The sequence below is a fragment of the Primulina eburnea genome, chromosome 8 (genome assembly GCF_022965805.1).
Source record: "Primulina eburnea isolate SZY01 chromosome 8, ASM2296580v1, whole genome shotgun sequence".
In the NCBI taxonomy this organism is placed as follows: domain Eukaryota; kingdom Viridiplantae; phylum Streptophyta; class Magnoliopsida; order Lamiales; family Gesneriaceae; genus Primulina; species Primulina eburnea.
The window spans coordinates 865,745-886,751 of record NC_133108.1 but is presented as its reverse complement, the minus strand read 5'-3'; the positions used below and the strand labels follow the sequence as shown (position 1 = coordinate 886,751).

The following is a 21,007-nucleotide window of genomic DNA, read 5'->3' as shown; positions in this document are numbered from 1 at the left end:
ACAGTGGCCCTTCACCCTTCCGCCGCTACCCGCCGGTGGATTCCATCCACCACACTGGCCCTTCACCCTTCCTCCGCTACCCGCCGGGTTCAAGCCACCACACTGGCCTTTCCCTCTGCCTCCGTTGCCCGCCGGCGGATTTAAGCCTCCACACTGGCCTTTCCCTCTGCCCCCGTTGCCCGCCGGAGGATTCAAGCCACCACACTGGCCCTTCACCCTCCCGCCTCTACCCGCCGGATTCATGCCACCACACTGGCCTTTCGTCCACCCTCCATTCCCTGGCCATTTCGGGCCTCATGGTCATGCTGGCGCTGAAGGGGTTGACAAAGATTCCGTCCATTCCCCACCTCACAGGGCTTGATTTTCAAATTTTTTTGTTTGTTTATTGTCTTATTTATCTTTTAGGCTGTGGATTTCAGGTGTTTTTAGTGATTAGTTAGGATTTGGAAATAAAGTCCTCCGGTATTTCTTACGGCGAATAAAAAAATTATATCTTTGCATTCAGTTTTTCTCGGAAACATGATAAAAATTTGTGAGATTTTCACACAATAGATCTACTTATTCTATTTTCTTCATGCACAAAGTTTAGTACATTTATTTTTTAATAATTGTTGCAAACGAGATTTGTCTGAATAAAATATAACACGGTTTAGAGTATTATGTGTAGCAAAAAAATTTGTTTCAAATCAACCCTTTTTTTAAAAAAAAAACTTACTAAAAATGTTGATGTTTAGCAATATAACATCTCTTTATTATAATAAGTGATATGATGAAAATAAAACAAATATTTTTTTCACTCTTTTTAATGTAGACATTTCAAATTGTTAATGACACAACACTTTAATTATAAAATTTCTTACTTGAAAAATTTGCTCATATTTATTTTTTCATTATATCACAAGATTTTGATTTTACATTAAAAACACAAATGTAATATTTCACGAACTATAATTTTTATGTTTTAAATTTGTTTCTTCATTTTTTTATCATCTATAAATAAAATATTAAGTAGTATTCTTAAAATTTAATATTTCACATTTAATTCAAGATTTATTACGAATATAAAAAAAAAATTGTCAATTACTGTTACAACACATAAAAAAAATGTTGGGCTATGCAAGTTAATAATCACTATAATTACTTACGTATGGATATTTTTTTAACAATTATTACTTCTGTTATTATTATTATTAATTTATTCAAAATGATTTATTTATAGTATTATTTTTCTCAATTCTACCGGGTTTTTTATTTAGATATTAATGAAAAATATAATATTTATTAAAATATAAAAATAAAATAAAATAAACTTTTATAATAAATCTAAGGAGCTGGGTTTGTTTCCAGGGTATTTCTTTTCAAGGTGGACAAATTTATTTTAAGAAAATGATTATAAATTTTCCCTTGTTTCCGGCCACTGACTGAATTGAAAACCCAAACAGATTTCATTTTCTCTTTAAAAAAAATAAAATAAAACTAAAACTAAAGCCCTAATTAACTGATAGAAACCCTTTCCCGATAAACTATTAAACTACCTACCAAACGGAGATCAATCAGAAAGCATCTCCGAATCGAAATGGTGAGGGAATTATAGAAACGCAGGTGAACTGTTAAGTTGATTTAGTCAAATAAAAGAGCTATTCTTCTGTAGTTGGTTAGGATAGAGTTGTTTCCACGTTTTCCTCATTTGACCGTTAACTAAGATTGCTTAGTACTGCATTTATATTTTCTGTTGTAAGGCTATATATAGCCATGCTCTGTTGAAATAAACGGTATCATTGTTTTCACCAAAGTTGGCTTGTATCTGCCTCTAATATTCAAACAATTGGTATCAGAGCTTGACAGGCCTCATATTCTGTTGTGCAGTGATTTTTGAGTGATCACAGAAAGAATGAGCGACGACAAGACTTTGACGACAATCCCTCATTTCGATGGCCATTATGATCATTGGAGTGAGCTCATGGAAAACTTGCTCAGAGCCAAGGATTTATGGATTTTGGTGGAGAAAGGATTCAACGAACCTAAACAAGGAACTCAATTAACTGAATCCCAGCAGAAGCAACTTGCAGAGGCTAGAATCAATGATCACAAAGTCAAACACTATCTGTTCCAGGCCTTGGATCGCACCGTCTTTGAACAATTCTTGGATCGTCGTACATCCAAGATTATTTGGGATTCCATGAAGCTCAAGTTTGGAGGCAACCCCAAGGTGAAGAAATCTCTTCTCAACTCTCTCAGAAGAGAGTTCGAAGTCCTAGCTATGAAAAGAGATGAAACGATCACAGAGTATTTTGCAAGAGTCATGACTGTCTCTAACAAAATGCGTAGCAATGGAGAAGAGATGCCTGACTCAAAGATTGTGGAGAAGATCCTGCGAACCCTCACTGAAAAGTTCACCTATGTTGTGGTATCTATCGAAGAAGCCAAAGATATTGACAACATATCCATCGATGAATTACAAAGTTCATTGGTGGTACATGAACAAAAATTTCAACGGTTGAACAACGAGGATGAGGATCAAGTTTTGAAGGTAGAGGATTGGTCTGGGTCAAGAGGCAGAGGAAGGGCACCTTCCAGAGGCAGGGGTCGAGGAAGAGGAAGGACACCGTTTAACAAAGCAGCTGTTAAATGCTATAAATGCCACAACTTGGGTCATTTTCAGTATGAATGCTCAGAATTGAACAAGGAGGCACATTATGCAGAAATAGAAGAGGAAGATGAATTATTGTTGATGGCTTATGTGGACTTACATGAAGCCAAGAAAAGTGATGCATGGTTTATAGACTCTGGTTGTTCAAATCACATGTGTGCTAATCAAGGTATGTTTACAAGCTTGGATACCACGTTCTGCCATACTGTTAAACTTGGTAACAACACCAGCATGAAAGTTGCTGGAAAAGGAGTTATCAAGTTGAAATTGAAAGGAATTAACTATGTCATTGGTGATGTATACTATGTACCTGATCTTAAGAATAACCTCTTAAGTGTTGGGCAACTTCAAGAGAAAGGATTGACAGTGATATTCAAGGATGGTACATGCAACATCTCTCATCCCCAGAGAGGCACAATTACAGAATGCTTCATTAGCACAAACAGAATGTTTGTTCTGTTAAATGAAACTGCTGGCAAAGTCTCTGAGGACAGATGTCTCATTATCAATACTAAAGATCAGTCTCAACTTTGGCATCATCGTTATGGACATCTCAGTTACAAAGGACTTCGTTTTCTACATTTCAAGCATATGGTGAGTGGATTGCCAAAAATCATAAATTCCAATGTCATTTGTGATGCTTGTTTGAATGGAAAACAACATCGTCTTCCTATTCCCAAAAGAAGTCAATGGAGAGCAAATGAGAGATTGGAACTAGTTCATGCAGACCTCTGTGTCCCCATCTCACCAGCATCAAATAGCCATAAGAGGTATTTACTGTGTTTCATTGATGATTTTTCAAGGAAGGCTTGGATCTATTTTTTGGTAGAAAAATCAGAGGCTTTCCATCTGTTCAAATGTTTCAAAATGTTAGTTGAAAAGGAAACTGGAATGCCGATCAAGTGCTTGAGAACAGATAGAGGAGGAGAGTTTATTTCTACAGAATTCAATGATTTTTGTAAGCAACATGGGGTAAAAAGGCAATTGATAGCAGCTTACACTCCACAACAAAACGGAGTGGCCGAACGCAAGAATCGAATAGTGTTGAATTTGGTAAGAGCCATACTATCAGAGAGACAAGTGCCCAAAACGTTCTGGCCAGAGGCTGTTCGATGGATAAATCATGTCTTAAATCGATCACCCACCATTGCTGTGAAAGACATGACTCCAGAGGTGGCATGGAGCAAGAAAAAGCCATCAGTGGAGTATTTTCGAGTGTTTGGTTGCGTGGGACATGTCCACATACCAGATGCTAGGAGAATCAAGCTTGACAATAAAAGTGTAAGTTGTGTATTACTTGGAGTTAGCGATGAAACAAAAGGCTATAGAATGTTTGATCCAAATGCCAAGAAAATTATTGTGAGTCGTGATGTGGTCTTTGATGAAGATAGCATGTGGGATTGGGATGCAAGCTATAAGAAAGAACAAACAATGGAATTAGAGTGGGAAGACAACTATGAAAACATTCCAGTTGCTGCTGAACAAATGGTTGATAGAGCTGGAAGTTCATCAGAAAGTGAAGAAGACTTGGTACCAGCTGATACCTCACCAGTGACTGAAGAAGGATCAATAATCAGGGAGGGCAGACACAGACATCCTCCAATCTGGATGTCAGATTATACAGCTGGAGAAGGCCTGTCTGAAGAAGATGAAGCAGCCTTGGCACTTATGGCATCTTCTGATCCTACAAATTTTGAAGAAGCAGCTAGAAGCAAGAAATGGAAGCTGGCCATGGATGAGGAAATAAAGTCCATTGAAAAAAACCAAACGTGGGAGCTAGTTGAACTACCTATTGGAGCTAAGAAATTAGGAGTGAAATGGGTCTATAAAACCAAATTAAATGAACATGGAGAAGTGGACAAGTACAAAGCCAGATTAGTGGTGAAAGGCTACTCTCAACAATATGGAATTGACTACACAGAGGTATATGCTCCTGTGGCCAGGATGGACACCGTAAGAATGATCATAGCTTCGGCAGCACACAGAGGTTGGAAGATATATCAACTAGACGTAAAGTCTGCATTCTTGCATGGGGAATTGCAGGAAGCTATCTTTATAGAACAACCAAAAGGATTTGAGAAGAAAGGGAGTGAGCACATGGTATATAGATTACAAAAGGCTCTCTACGGCCTAAAGCAAGCACCTAGAGCTTGGTTTAGTCGAATTGAGTCCTACTTTATCAAAGAAGGCTTTGACAGGAGTCCAAGTGAACACACACTCTTTGTCAAGAAAAATGGAGGTAAGATTCTTATTGTTAGCATCTATGTTGATGACTTGTTATTCACCAGCAATGATAAAGATATGGCGTGTGATTTCAAAAGCTCCATGAAAAGGGAGTTTGATATGACTGATTTAGGAAAGATGAGATTCTTTCTTGGAATTGAAGTCCTACAACAGCCTCATGGCATTTTTATATGTCAAAGGAAATATGCAGCTGAAGTGTTGAGTCGTTTTGGTATGGAGGAGAGCAATTCTGTTCGAAATCCAATTGTTCCAGGGCAGAAGGTTGATAAAGATGAAGATGGGACTTTGATAGATGCAACCCAATACAAACAGATGGTAGGAAGCTTAATGTACTTGACAGCAACTCGACCTGATCTTATGTTCGCTGTAAGTCTCATTAGTCGCTTCATGGCAAGACCTACACAACTACATTTTGCTATAACAAAAAGGATCCTGAGGTATTTAAAAGGCACTGTGGATCATGGTGTGTTCTATAGAAAGGGAGGAACTAGTGACTTAGTAGCATTCACTGATAGTGACTATGCTGGAGATATAGGAGATAGTAAGAGTACTTCAGGATATGTGTTTATGATGTGTGGAGGAGCCGTAGCATGGTCTTCAAAGAAGCAGCCTATTGTTACCCTATCAACTACTGAGGCTGAGTTTGTGGCTGCTGCTGCGTGTGCTTGCCAAGCCATTTGGATGAGAAGAGTTCTAAAAGAAATTGGTCACGTACAAGATGATGGTATGGTATTAATGTGTGACAACACATCCACTATAAAATTGTCTAAAAATCCAGTGCTACATGGTCGTTCCAAACACATACGAGTAAGGTTTCATTTTCTTAGGGATCTTACAAAAGAAGGAGCTGTTGAGTTGGTTTGGATTGGCACAAGGGATCAGCTTGCTGACTCAATGACTAAGCCTCTCAAATTAGAAGACCTCCAAAGGATTCGTGAGAAGTTGGGGATCTGTTCTGTCTCAATATTGAACTGATAAGTTCAAGGGAGGGATTGTTAAGTTGATTTAGTCAAATAAAAGAGCTATTCTTCTGTAGTTGGTTAGGATAGAGTTGTTTCCACGTTTTCCTCATTTGACCGTCAACTAAGATTGCTTAGTACTGCATTTATATTTTCTGTTGTAAGGCTATATATAGCCATGCTCTGTTGAAATAAACGGTATCATTGTTTTCACCAAAGTTGGCTTGTATCTGCCTCTAATATTCAAACATGAACTCCTAAAGCTATGCATGCTGTTCTTTTTCCAGATGTTTACTTTAGAATTAGATTTTGCAAACGTTGCTGTATGTTTGTTATATCATTTTACTGGTGGAAGTTTGATTTTTCCCTAAATATGATATTTTATTACCGATTTGATTATTCATTGGCAGTGTGAGCGAGCTTTATTTATCTTGTGTAAATGTGGCCCCAATTCTGCTTCGTTTTTTTTTTTTACTTGCAGTCCAGCTAGAATTTTCTGTTTACTTTTTTTTCTCGATTTTATCTTTATATGTGATACATTTGATTTTTAACTAAATGGTTTTCCCACACTCATCACTTTTGATACTAAGTGTTTACTCTGCAGCATGTTGAGCTAGGCTCTGGAGATTCTTCTTCAAGGACTCTGTGGTGTTCATACAGACCACTTAAGGACTCATGAATTATGTTCGAAAAGTGTCCCGATCGAACCTTGGTATGGATTCACACTCTTATCTAGTAACAAGGGCTTACCAACTACCACATAATATTCATTACATATGATAATGCACTTCTTCTTCTTTTAGCTGGAGGGATTCACGATGCTTTGTTGGTTACCGCTTATCCCTGTAAATACTCCCATTAGATTTGTTCTTGATTTCTTTTCGGTTTGGTATCCTCAGAAATACGACTTTTATGCAAGGTTCTAAAAAGCGTGAAGCGTCGCCAAAGCGCGGATGTCAAGCTCCAAGCTTTTCAAGCTTAAGCAAGATTAGCACATGCTTAAGCGTGAAAAATCGTTTTTTTTTTTATTTTTAGTATAATTGTAATTATATCAAACCAATAAATAGATAAAATAATACATAACTATGATAAATTTAAGTTTGATGCATTAATTCTCATATTTATAAAAGCATAAAATCTCAAAATTACAATTTTTATTTGTTTTTGCAACTAGACCACGTTAAAAAATGCTAAATATTTGTAAAATCCTTATCAAACATGCTTAATCATGATTAAAATTTAAAAATAAACAGCTAAATTATAAACTTAATTTATTATTTTAAAATAAAAGACATTATTTCAAATTAAAAATTTTAAAAATAAATATATGTGATTAATTGTGTTTAAGCACACCTAATTAAACGTATTAATTACGCTTACCTCGGTCAAACTACAGTTTAACCTTTTTTTCCGTTTTTCTCCAAAGCGTGGCGTTTTTGTTGAGTTTCAAGCTTAAGCGTGCTTAAGCGGAGTTTAAGCGGGCTTTTTAGAACATTGCTTTTATGTGATCTCGAGCAGTCAGAGCCAACATGGTAAGAAGAGGTGTGATGCTGCATTTCTTTTAATTATTTAATGTGTAAAGGTGATTTCTGAAATATTATATCATGTCTAAGACCGTGCGACACATTGGTGGTGCGATGAAAGGTCCTCGTGCTGAGCAAATCTCGGTGTTGGTGAGAAATATGGTAAAGAGCAAAGTAAGCAAAAATGCTCTTCGCTTATTTTATCCACTTGGCTACAAGTTAGACCACGAGCTTCTGAGAGTAGGATTTACCTTCCATTTCCATAAAGGTGCTCAGATAACAGTTGCCATCTCTTCAATCAATACAATGCTCAAACTTCATGCTACCAATGAGGCAGTGCCTCTTACGCCAGGAATACAGATAGTCGAAGTGACAGCCCCTGCATCGTCTGAAAACTACACCGAAGTTGCTGCTGTTGTATCATCTTTCTGTGAACATCTTGCACCGTAAGTGCACATGCATAAGTGTATTGTTATGTTGATTTTTTTTCTATTGTCTCTTATTATTTGAAGTCCCGGCATTGGATGTGAGTCATGTTTCTTTGATGTTGCTTAGGGGTGGGATCGGGTTGGGACCCGTCTCGTAACTATCATATTCAATCCTTGTCCCGATAAAAATTGAGAATCTTTTTTTCCCCGATCTCGTACCCGACAAGTGTAGGGACCCGAACATTCGGGTCCCTACACTTGTTCGGGATCCCGTCGGGTAGGGATGTGATATCCCGAATGTGTTTTTTTGAAATCTCTCGATATCTATAATTCAGTGGTCAAATACTCAAATATAGACAATCAATGCTGCAACACAACAAAATAGCAAGTACACTTGTGTTGATCAAGGCAACATATTTATTTCATCAATCAAGAGCTGAAATGAATAGCTAAGAGATAATGACTTCAACGTCATTACTGAATGGTTGCTTAAAAAATTACCTTGGCTACACTTGTTGTTTGTTGCTCGATAGCTTCATGAATGGTTGCCCTGTCATGTTCCCTCGTACGTACTAGCAAATAGTTGCTAGAGAGAATCTTGAGTACTATTATATTGTGAACAATAATATAATCAACAGAATGTTGCAATTACTGCACATGTATCTCATCAAACCAAAATGAATCAAATAAAAAGAAAGAAAGTTTGTTTCATAGTCATCGGTGGAAAAATCGGTTTAAATGGAGGAAATGACACTGAATTTGAAATTTCAGAATAGACATTAGATATTAAATTGAAACAAAGTGACAAAGAAGCTGACATTCACATATGAGCTTAAATAAATTCTTGGTTAACCAAAACAAATCCAAAATAAAAAGTTCACATATCAAGCCAATGTCACGTTAAATCACCACGTCAACCATTTATTTTTCTACCATGGGGTCTTTACAGTTTACACTTGAAGAAGATGCATTACTTTGCCGTGGGCATGAACGTGCCTACAAAAACAACAAATATACTATAATCACAATATATAACAAGATTAAAATTTACAATTAAAAAACTAAAGTAAGATGAACTTACTAAGAGATAACTAGAAATACAACAATTACATAAAACTATAAATAGATACCAAGCACCAACTTACCCAACTCCAACTTACTGTGCCACATTTCTCTCCATGAATGTCAATGACTAAAATAAATAGATGCACACATGTTAAAAATAATTTATTTTGTAAAATTCAATTTATCTTTTGATGCAGAAAATAATGATAGATAAAGAATCAAAGTACTCATAAAAATGACTAAACAAGTTATATATTGACTTACTTGTGACAACCTCATCACAATACTTATAAAAGTTGAATTCATCTTTTGTTGGATCCTTGTATAAGTTAATTTCTCCACCTCTAAGCCAATCACTAGTACACACTAGTGCCTCCACCATTTTGGGATGCAACGATGCCGTAAATGGATCCACAACCCTCTTCCCAAGACTAAAAGCATTCTCGCTAGCAACAATAGATGAAGGGATTGAAAAAATATTCTTGGCAATCTTAGAAAAGATTGGAAATGCTGTTATATTCCCTTTCCACCACTCCAAAATATCGAAGCTTGAGCTCCATTTCACAAAAAGATCCGATAAGTACTTGTCCACTCTGTTGCTTTTTCTGTTTGCTTTTGAGTTTTTCTTACTTGAGCCATTTTCAGATGATAGTTCAATTTAGCAGGATCATTCTTATACATTTTCATCAAATCTTTGTCTACATCACCATCATCAATCCCGTTAATATTATCCAAAGGAGAATTACCTTTGTATGCATTATACAACTCTATTAGACAATTCTTTAAACCATCGACAAATGATTGTATTTTAGTAGCATCCAATTTCATATCTCCCAAATGGATCCCAATCATTTGAAGTTTATAACGAGGATCTAGAATGTGACCTAGGAAAACAAGCTTGTTCACCTTCTCAAGATCATCCCAATACTTCTTGGACTTACTCTCCATTCTCTTAGTAACTTCTTGCAATAAAGGATCTGTAGTGTCGAGTATTGTCTCATCAATGATTGTCCTCATTGCAACTATTTCTTCCCAAATCAAGGGTGATGTAGTTTTCTTGGTAGCACTAAGTTCAAATGAGGACAATAAGTGTAGCCAAGGTAATTTTTTAAGCAACCAACCATTGAGCAATGACTTTGAAGTTATTATCCTTTAGCTATTCATTTCAGCTCTTGATTGATGAAATAAATATGTTGCCTCGATCAACACAAGTGTATTTGCTATTTTGTTGTGTTGCAGCATTGATTTTTCTATATTTGAGTATTTGACCACTGAATTATAGATCTCGAGAGATTTCAAAAAAACATATTCGGGATATCACATCCCTACCTGACGAGATTCCGAACATTCGGGTCCCTACAGTTGTCGGGTACGGGATCGGGGAAAAAAAAGATTCCCAATTTTTATCTGGACGGAGATTGGTTATGATAGTTACGGGACGGGTCCCTACCCGATCCCACCCCTATCTTCTTCTGTCGTACGATCTTCCTTGAAGTATGAACTTCTAAGTTTTACCAATCATATTAACATAACAAATCTATAAAATCTGTTTCTGTTCCAGGCTGCTTCATCTTTCAAAACCTGGTGGCATAACTGGAGTTGTTCCTACTGCAGCAGCAGCTGCTGCGTCTCTGATGTCTGACGGTGGATGCACAGCTCTTTTAGAGTCGCGAGGTACTACTGACCTCGAAGTGTAGATTAACTGTGTGTAGCTCAATTTTTGTCTGTTGTGTGTTATGTGAAAGGAGACCTGCAATTTCTTGTTGTTTGTCTAATGGTTTTTTCTTGTGACATCTTGGTAGGCGAAGCAGTTGAATACCGACTGAAGGTGCAGGTTCATTTATTCTGGGCAATTATATGACCAATGTAATCTGGCTTCATATCTTAGAATATCTGATACAATGGTTGCAGCAGGCGTGTAGTGAGTTGAACACATTTCTGTAGAGTCCACTTGCTCATTTGGCGAAGAATATAGCTTGATTGACTTAACCAAGTTAGCCTTTTTTTCAATTTTTTAGAATTGTGTGTTTCTAATTGATGCGATTTAAATGTGTACGAGTCTCCTTTATATTAAAATATATTCCGTGGTATTTCCATGGGTTTCCTATTTGAGAAAGTTCTGAAATGGCATATGTTGGCTTGAAACATCTTGTTAGTGGAGCCAATTTTAAAGCAACTTCCTCTTGTGTATTCAATTTTGTTGACGGAACTTAACATGGAATGAATCCAATGTTACTTTTTTAAAATATATATATATATATATATATATATATATATATACAATAAAAACATTGAATTATTATTTTTTTCTATGAACACAAACTTGAGATATGGTTATTCGGGTATAAAATATTAATGAGTTGAATCGAATTTTTACATATTTGGTTAAACAAAAAATTATGCTTGAATTTTTAGGTAGCTCAAATTTTAGTTTGAAATCAGCATAATAAAATGCTCTATGTATTTAGTGTCTTCAATTTTGGATCCAGGTCACATGAAATTTTTAATTGAGTTTTCTTTATTTTGAGTAAAATAATTTAGTCTTGAATTTATATTCACGATGTTGTATCACACTTTGAGATGGATAATTTCTAAAACAAATTAAAAAAATAAGGTAATGAGTTAGTTCACAACCGTGTGAGATGCTGATGTGGGCCAGAAAAGCATTTTCATTCATTGGGCCCACAGGCCCACATAATTTGGGGTTGCCCGGTACATTGACTGCAGTGTCACTACGAATACTAAACTTGTGGCTCAGGTTCGTAGTGATCCGGCCTTTTATTACGTGGCAATTTTCTATTGGATGATATAGATACTGTCGTCGTCATATGTTCTGTTCCACATATTTTGTACGTGACTCAATTTCAGCCACGTACATCAAATTCAATTTTTTTTATTTAAATATGATCCTGTGTTATTGTACAGAACGAATCGTTGGATCATGTAGACTATATGTGCACAACACCATGTTATGTACAGTAGATGATACAAAACGCTGCTACTATATGTATGTGGATGGGCAAGAATTCTATATGTTTGAATACGACTTGTGCTTGGGACACTATACCCGATTCGTAATCAAATCAAGAAATGAAGTCTTAGGCTTGGATAACAAGACCGTGTCTAATAATTACAAACTTTTATGGAAATTGAATAATTTATGGTATGCCTGAATTTGTGGATTAAAGAACATGGCAATAATCGACCGATCTTGGTTACCTTGCACATGTTAGAACAACTAAAGCCGATTACTTCCCTTAGCCCGAGGATGGGATCGAAGTAGCCGAACCAACCGAATAGAACCCAAATGAGATGGAAAAATTATCACTTTACATGACACCTCAAATCCCCCGAAATAATATTTTTGATTCCAAAAGCCATATACCATATCCCTATCACCTCATCATATATAGCCCCACCACCTTTTCATGCCAACCACAGAATTATAGCACAACAATTTCCACCCACTAACTTCCTGCCACGTGTCGTCCCTTGGATTATTCCAAACCCTTTTCTTTCCATTACTACAGACTCCGCCCTCGCCACGACTCTTCACATGCTACTTTGCACTTGAAAAATATGCAAGCACAGTAAATAGAAAAAGACCATGCTGAAATTCGAGAAACATGGCGACGAGGGCCTTAACACCTGGGCCAGAGCCTGCGAAACGTGCCACTCCGCAGCCTGCACTGTGTACTGCCGCGCAGACATGGCGTACCTCTGCAGTAGCTGTGATGCCCGTATCCACGCGGCCAATCTGCTGGCTTCCCGCCACGAGCGTGTTTTCGTTTGCGAGGCATGTGAGCGTGCTCCGGCTGCCTTCTTGTGTAAGGCTGATGCTGCATCTCTCTGCACTTCTTGCGACTCTGATATACACTCCGCAAACCCTCTCGCTCGCCGCCACCACCGAGTTCCGATTCTGCCGATTCGGGGCTTACTCTACGGCCCCTCCGTTCCTAGACCTGGCGGGTTCGTAACAGGTGAAATATGCGAAAATGCTTTCTGAAATATATTTATATCTAATGATATACGGAAGAATAACCCAGTTTAGTAATCTTCAACTCAAATTAAACTATGTACGTGCTAACTGGTAATGATGCAGCTGCAGCAGCAGATGATTTATTGACTCGGGAAGGAGATGACGCAGATGAAGAAGATGAAGACGAAGCAGCATCATGGCTACTGCTCAATCCTTCAAAGAATAGAGAAAATCAAAGCAATGAAAGTGGGGGTTTATTCGGTGAAGAAGTGGATGAGTGTTTTGATATTGATGATTATAATACATGTCTAGACAACCAGTTCAACGATCAGTACAATAGTCTGCCGCAGAATTGCAACAGCACTGTTTCTCAAAGGAACTATGGAGGAGACAGTGTTGTCCCAATCCAGAATAGTAAAGAAAAGGACATTTTTTTCCATATGGGATTTGAGTGCAAGGCTTCTAACTTGGGGTACAGAAGTTATCCTCCTCATATAGTAAGTTACCTTTGCCAATAAGTATTACACAACATTTAAGTGAAATTCTTGCCATATATAAGGAACACTTTTATCTTAGGGAAAAATGGTTGATTTGATCGACAGTTTGTGATGCATGACTGATGACACACAAAATATTATACATGAGAAAATAGAAGTGACATGTAAGGGGAATTGGGGATGTAAAATGATATAAGAATATTATCCGAGTTAATATACGCTTGCTACGTACAGTGCTGGCATAAACCACTCGAAGGGCCTGATGAGTTCAATCAAAACTAACCTCTCGATCCCACATTACCCTCATAATAAGAATAATAACAGCATAAGACATGGATTTATTTTTAGAAGTCGAGCTTTGAATTGTTAGATTTACTATTAATAATGGTCGAGGTGAATTAGAAATAGCGCAGTAATCATGATACAATATCCTAATAACATAATTTCCCAGGTTTCCCTTTCGCCGGTGGATGTTGGTGTGGTTCCAGAAGCAACATCGTCCGAGATCTCCTCAGTATCCCACACAAGACCTCCGAAAGGGACAATCGATCTTTTCTCAGGCCCATCAATTCAGGCACCAGCTCTGCAGTTAACTCCAATGGACAGAGAGGCAAGAGTCTTGAGGTATCGAGAGAAGAAAAAGGCTAGAAAATTCGAGAAGACGATTCGATATGCATCAAGAAAAGCATATGCAGAAACTAGACCAAGAATCAAGGGTAGATTTGCTAAAAGAAAAGATGTTGAAGTGGAACAGATGTTTTCTACTTCCATAATGGCAGAAACTGGATATGGGATTGTTCCATCATACTGATTGGTGGGTATCAGGAAAATGTGAATAGCGCTTAAAGCTGCTACTGCTGATACTTTGTCTTGCTTTTAACTCACATTTATATTAATGGTAAATGTGATTTTCTTGAACTTGATTCGTGTCATATCTAAGTTGATTTGCGTGCGTGTATTCGTTCTGGTTTTTTTTTTTTTTTTACAGGAATCCACGAGTATCTTTGTGTATATATATACTGTGTAAAATAGAGAGCGTGTGTAGGAAAATATGGCCTAAAATTGATTAAAATAAAATTGAATTCCAAGAAATGCGCCAATTACAGATTTTTCATTTCCCTTTGAAGAAAAAATATGACAATCTGTTGGAAGATGATAAATCTTTCAAAAGAAACTAGCACAATTAAGTTAGCAAAGTCTGCCGGGAGATTTTTGTCATCTTGGGATGCAAAATTAAATTCTTATAAAGCTGCATCTGTTAATTTCAATTTTCTTTATCTATAAAAAAAAAGATCCACGGCTCCTAATCAGATAGTGCGGCCGCGTGGGGTTGTAATTAAATTTGCAATAAAAGTTTTGGGCTTACGTTGGATAATGGAACGTAAATGGTAAGAAATGCAGCAATCTCCGAGAACTGGAGGCTGCATGTATATAATACATCCGGCCTCATAACCACAAAACTTTGCAGGTTCACCAGTTCCACATACGTTGCAATACTTACATTCCAAAAACCAAAAAATATTCTCAAATTCGTACGCCACTCTTCAATCTAATTCACATTGTCAAGGTAAAAGTTCAAAGTCACCGTCAACCACACGAACATCAAATGCACCACCACCTCTCTCTCGCCTTCTCTTCTCGTAATCTGCAAACAGGGCACGTCCAGTCGTGGTGAATTAAATGCATTCTCTATGGTACAGATGAAAACAAGCTAAGGCAATCTAGTCACTTTCTCTCCAACTGAAACCTCGTCCTTACAAACTCCACAAGCATGCAATTATACAATTATTATTCTCTCCCACTTCTTCTTTTGTCAGAACCCCCGCAGGCAGACTTTCTACCACGTATTTGGCTGCTGGTGGAGTACTACCCTTTAAAGCATTCTCATTTTCCACCAGCGTCCCGAAAAGGGCATCATATTCCGTTATCCTAACATTGAAGCAAGAGCTTGTATTATTGTATATGTTTTTCTAGTTGAGTAGGAAACTTTATCTATTTTAAGGATGTGTTTGGTTGGGTGGATTAAATAAGATAGATTAATAGTCAAATATTTATCAGTTAAAATTTTAAGACATTTTAATAATCATTTTGACCCGATTTAAGATCCAATTTTATTAATCAAATAGTTATCAATAAAATTGGATCTTAAACAGGATTAAAATAATTATTAAAGCAACTTAAAATTTTAACGATAAATATTTGATTATTAATCTATCCTTATTTAATCCACTCATGACTAAAAAAATTTCAAATTTCTAATATGGGAGGGATATATTTATCTTATAACCTTCATTTATGATAAATTGTTTAACCATCCACATTAAATCTATTGACTTTTCAATTTTTGACTTGAATTATTAATTACAAAAAATAATCATCGTGGGTCGTTTATCTTTTGATGTTAGTCCAAATTAATATTAATTTCATTTGGATCTTCGATTCGATGTTGCCTGTGAGTATAGGTCCAATGTTCCAAACTAATGCGATGAAATCAATATTCATGAAACACTTTTGGGCTATGTCATCCTAATGAGTCTAAACATGACTAGCCCATACACACACACACACACACAAAAATGCACCTAATATATATTTACTGATAAATCTCTCTTCCTAGAAAATGCCGAATGACTCCAATCCATGTCGTGTGGCCGCCCAAAAAGGTTATCATTCAATATGACAATGTGACACTGACGTCTTACCTAAATTATGTCCTTTTGTTGTGATTAGACACACAGTTTTGATATCCTGCGCACCTATCGTACACACCTATGTGAGCACCGATGAAGTATCATTCATCCAATGGATGTGTAGGAATGTGCTTTTGAGATTTAGACTTCGTTTGGAATAAAAGAGTGTGAGTTTTTTTTTTTTAAAGTTGATTTTTATAATTTTATATTTGTTTCGATGAGTTTTTTTTTTTTTTTTTTTGTGTGTGTTTTAGAAAGCACTTTTAAGAAAATATTAGTCGCTCATCTTATCGTCTCGAAACCTAAATTCCTCCATTCTATATAAGATAAAATTTTCAAAATATTATCTATTTTACGTAAAAATTTCTTTTAAATGATTATATGAAATTATTCACAATTATTTTCCTACTCATATGTTTGTTTTAGAATTGAAATTGCTTTCTTTATTTTATTTATTTTTTTATACAAAAATCGAGTTATTAATTAAGTAATTATAATTAATCATAGGTATTATTTTGTCTAATTTTTTTATGCTTATTTTTCAATATTTACCGATATCGTTATGATTTATCAATTTAACACGTTGTTTTTAATATTTATATATATTTATGAATTAAATAGTGTTATATATATTTATTTGTTTATTTATCCAAATACAAAATTATCACAACTCTTACTTTAGAAACATTTTTAAAATTCCAACTTAAAAAACACCTTTTGAAGCACTCTTTCTAATTATATTTGGTCTCCAAAAATTAAAAGATATACCAATTTTTTAAATCTTTATTTCTAAAAGAAAAAGAAATTAATAAAATAAAAATAAAAAGGTATTTTAACATCATCACATCATAGATTCCTCGATGAATGATGTCCGCCCAATCCTCATCGGACCCCAATTATTGAAATCAGTGAAATCCCAATTACTTTATTTATTTTAATCCTTCGGGGGAAAATGGAATTGGCCACACGCACACCAAAGGTAATTTGAGTGATACCGCGGGTACCCCACAAGCAGGAGTCGTTTAATCAATCGGACTCTCGGAGGAAAACGACGCCTGTGGTTATTGATTTATGTAGCATAGGGGAAACCCACTTCTTTCTTTCTTTCCAGCTATAGAATTCTTGAATTTACTGCCATTGATTTGTTCTGAGAATAATCAAAGCGCGTCACGGTCCCTGTAGCAGCATACTTGATTTGATGATATTATTATATTACCCATTTCAAGAAACGTGAAAATTTATCTCTCCGATTCTTTCCGTTTCCATCATCGCTTCCTCTAACCCTCGGCTACTTTGTTACGAGGTATGAAATTTATGTTCGTAGGGTTTTATTGATTGTGGGTTTTTATTTTTGATTTTTTTGGCTGCGTTTTGTCTGATGATTGGATTGGTGGTTTTATTTTTAATGAATTCAGCCAAGTATCAAGAAGATTCCTGACAATTTTGATTTGATTTCGAAGAATATAGAGTAACTGAATTATCTTGAAATTGATTTCTTAATGTTTCGAAATTGATTAGTCTGTTAAATGTTTCTTATCACAAAAAATTCTCCTGAAAAAGATTGTTTCGCCTTTATTTAAAAAGTGTATTAAACTGATATTTTTAGGTTAAACAAGCCCGGGAGTTTCTTCTGTTGTAATCATACATTAAAAGTTCAATCTTGACACAATTGTTCGCCAAATGACTACTGGAAGTATTAAGTACACGCAAGAAAAAAGGCCAAGAAAGAGCAAGCAAGTAGTTGTCGATGAGAAATCCCCATTGTTGCCCACTAAGCACGAGGAAGGGAGCGGGTTCGATGAATTTAATGGAGCTTCGTTTAGTGGGTCGGTGTTTAATCTGTCCACGACAATTGTGGGTGCTGGAATAATGGCATTACCTGCAACCATGAAGCAATTGGGTCTCATTCTTGGAATTGCTATGATAATTTTTATGGCATTCTTGACACATGCCTCAATTGAGTTTTTGCTTAGGTTTAGCCGGACTGCAAAGTCTGCTTCTTATGGAGGACTTATGGGGGATGCTTTTGGAAAGTATGGCAGGATATTGATTCAGATCTGTGTGTTAGTCAACAACATCGGTGTGCTTGTTGTGTACATGATTATCATAGGTATTTTTTTTATTGAATTTTAGTTGCACATGCATCTCCCCAAAAAGTTATTACAGGCCTTCTGTACTATGTGGCTGCCTTGGCTGCACAGAAACCAAAATATAGTGTTTGGGATACTGTATTATTTAAATGGCTTGAGTCACACTGCATTCACAAATTATAATTTTTGGTTCAACAGTAGACAGTTGATCCTAAAGCTTTTATTGTCTCAGTATTAACTTTGTGAATGCCTATGATGTTAAGGTGATGTGCTTTCTGGAACAACATCTGGAGGAGTCCATCATGCTGGTGTTCTTGAAGGCTGGTTTGGAGAACACTGGTGGAATACTCGTTTTTCTGTTCTTCTTATCACCACCCTCGTCATATTTGCTCCATTGGCAGGCTTAAAGCGAATTGGTGAGCCCCTTCTTGTTTTTCTTGGCTGTAGCTCGAAAGTTGGTACATGTTTCGAGATAAGCTACTCGATAACTTGGTTTTGCACCTTAATGAACTAACTGCGTGAGCAATTTGACTTCCTCTGGGATACTTTGGATTTAATTTTATGTTATTCTTTTGAAATATTATGCTCTTCATGTTTTTAACTCTTTCCCTTTTCTATATATTTAGTTGTGTCATGTGAGCTAGTTTCCCATCCCACCAAATACAAGAATCGCAGTAGCCGAATTAATCTTGTTTGTATCGAAAATAACACTAGGATTTTTTTCAATCTTGTTCTGTGCCTTTGTTTACAGATTTTGTGAGTAGTTTATTTTCTCCTTCCATTTGTTGAAGTTGAATGTTTCATTCATTTGTTTACAGATTCATTGAGATACACATCTACTCTATCAGTTGCACTGGCCGTTGTATTTCTTGTCATTACTGTGGGGATTACGTTCTATAAGTTGATAAATGGAACTGTTCTGATGCCTAGATTGTTTCCCAATGTCACCGATGTTGCTTCATTCTTCAACCTCTTCACTGCAGTTCCTGTTCTTGTCACCGCGTACATATGCCATTATAATGGTATGTAATCAATTCAATTTTTGGGCCTTAATTTTGCACCCGTATACTTTATGCTTTTACATTCGACAGAACCATAAGCAAATTTTTGATAAATGTGTAAATTTACAATGGTTCTTAAATTTACTTTCAGTAAAAGAAAGACTCGGCCATTTTTATTATCCAAGTTTTGGATACAATCAGCTAGAGATTTGTGTTCAAGTCCTCAAATTTTTTGTTTTGCAGTACATTCAATAGCCAACGAGCTTGATGATAACACACAGATAAAGTCGGTTGTTAGAACCTCCCTTCTCCTTTGCTCAAGTGTGTATATAATGACTAGCATCTTCGGGTACCTCCTATTTGGTGAAGCCATACTTGATGACGTTCTTGCCAACTTCTCAACGGATCTTGGCATTCCATTTGGATCACTACTCAACGATGCTGTCCGTGTTAGCTATGCAGCCCATTTGATGCTTGTTTTTCCCATTGTTTTTTATCCCCTGAGGCTAAACATAGACGGGCTCCTATTTCCATCCGCTAGGCCATTGGTTTCAGACAACTCCAGGTTTGCGTTGCTCAGTATTGGGCTCATTGTTGTCATCTTTTTGGGTGCAAACTTCATTCCAAGCATTTGGGACGCCTTCCAGTTCACTGGAGCTACAGCTGCTGTTTGCATTGGTTTCATCCTTCCGTCTGCGGTGACACTCCGGTAAGTTTAATTATTTGTGTAATGCCCCAGGCACACAATACCATACAAGCAGTGTCTCTCAACAAATGGTTTTCTAAATAGTTGATTTGCTTCCGCACTCACTTTACAAAAAATGGTTATACTCCTAACCCCTAGAAACGGTCATTGCTCAGTCGTATAAAGTAACTCACATACGTTCCACAATCTGACATGGGACGGAATATTACAATATGAACCACTTGAATGCGTTAGATTATATGAGTTCAACTTGGTCCCACAAAATTTTTGCCCAAATTACGTGAAATTAACCATGACACTATTCTTGTTGGCCCAGGGACCGGTATGGCATAGCCACGAAGAAGGACAAGATCTTATCTATATTCATGATTGTCTTAGCCATTTTCTCTAATCTGGTGGCGATATACAGCGACACCTATTCATTATTCAAGAAGAATTCACCAAAACGTGAATAATTGATAACCTCTATTATTCATAAGCTAAAGACTTCCATTGTCAAAAATTGAAATGTACTCATTCATGTAAAATGGTTGGATTTATAAGTGTGCAGGTCCGTGTTTCGGTCGCTCCAGCACTCTGGTGCTCAACTTAATTAAATGTTGAGTAGTATTTCTGAAAGCGAAAGGTTCTAGTTGTATTGTTTGTGTTTGCATTGTATTTCAATAATTGTGTTGTACTCAGGATCATGTATCATTATCAACCATAAATCTAGATATGTATATGTTCTGTTTCACCAGCTTGATTTCTCCCACTTGGATTTGGTATTTGTGTATGATGTGTTATTAGAGCTTGGTATGCTATAACGTAGAAAACGTATTTGACATAGAACGAAGCCGCAAAAGTAACGATTATATTTTATGTATTTATGTACTAATAATATATTATTTTAATAATTATTAATAATAATCAAACTAGTTTTATATTAGTCATAATTTATAAATTTATAATTATTTTAAACTTTAGAATATTTTAGGGAAAAATAATTAATCAACCATTAAAATGAATAATAATAAATAATAATTATATTAACAATAATAATTTTCGAGCAAGTTATATTTTAAATTTATTATAAAATAAGTTTATTCAATTTATTTTTCTATCATTAGTTGAAATGAAATATAACTATTAAAAAATTATTTTTAGAGGCCATAAACACTTCTGCGTGGTTATAAAGA

At 36.1% G+C, this 21,007-nt stretch overlaps 3 protein-coding genes across 4 annotated transcripts; all 3 read left to right on the top strand.

Moving 5' to 3' along the window:
* Nucleotides 1-1,472: 1,472 nt before the first annotated feature.
* On the top strand, nucleotides 1,473-11,063 carry LOC140838191 (mediator of RNA polymerase II transcription subunit 18-like). Its single transcript, XM_073204323.1, has 6 exons — nucleotides 1,473-1,602; nucleotides 6,458-6,768; nucleotides 7,359-7,385; nucleotides 7,467-7,822; nucleotides 10,431-10,543; nucleotides 10,672-11,063. Exons 3-6 carry the CDS (start codon nucleotides 7,383-7,385, stop codon nucleotides 10,728-10,730), a joined length of 531 nt encoding a protein of 176 aa, XP_073060424.1. The 5' UTR covers nucleotides 1,473-1,602; nucleotides 6,458-6,768; nucleotides 7,359-7,382; the 3' UTR covers nucleotides 10,731-11,063.
* Nucleotides 11,064-12,272: 1,209 nt separating this feature from the next.
* On the top strand, nucleotides 12,273-14,277 carry LOC140838190 (zinc finger protein CONSTANS-LIKE 2-like). 2 transcript variants are annotated; one of them, XM_073204322.1, is made up of 3 exons: nucleotides 12,273-12,849; nucleotides 12,978-13,345; nucleotides 13,797-14,277. In XM_073204322.1, exons 1-3 carry the CDS (start codon nucleotides 12,477-12,479, stop codon nucleotides 14,154-14,156), a joined length of 1,101 nt encoding a protein of 366 aa, XP_073060423.1. In that variant the 5' UTR covers nucleotides 12,273-12,476; the 3' UTR covers nucleotides 14,157-14,277. The 2 variants fall into 2 exon arrangements, with proteins under 2 accessions (XP_073060423.1, XP_073060422.1); XM_073204321.1 differs by having other exon boundaries at nucleotides 12,972-13,345.
* A 2,739-nt stretch (nucleotides 14,278-17,016) lies between these two features.
* LOC140838189 (amino acid transporter AVT6A-like) lies at nucleotides 17,017-20,565 on the top strand. Its single transcript, XM_073204320.1, has 6 exons — nucleotides 17,017-17,338; nucleotides 17,642-18,145; nucleotides 18,389-18,541; nucleotides 18,944-19,147; nucleotides 19,370-19,835; nucleotides 20,149-20,565. Exons 2-6 carry the CDS (start codon nucleotides 17,716-17,718, stop codon nucleotides 20,285-20,287), a joined length of 1,392 nt encoding a protein of 463 aa, XP_073060421.1. The 5' UTR covers nucleotides 17,017-17,338; nucleotides 17,642-17,715; the 3' UTR covers nucleotides 20,288-20,565.
* Nucleotides 20,566-21,007: the final 442 nt, after the last annotated feature.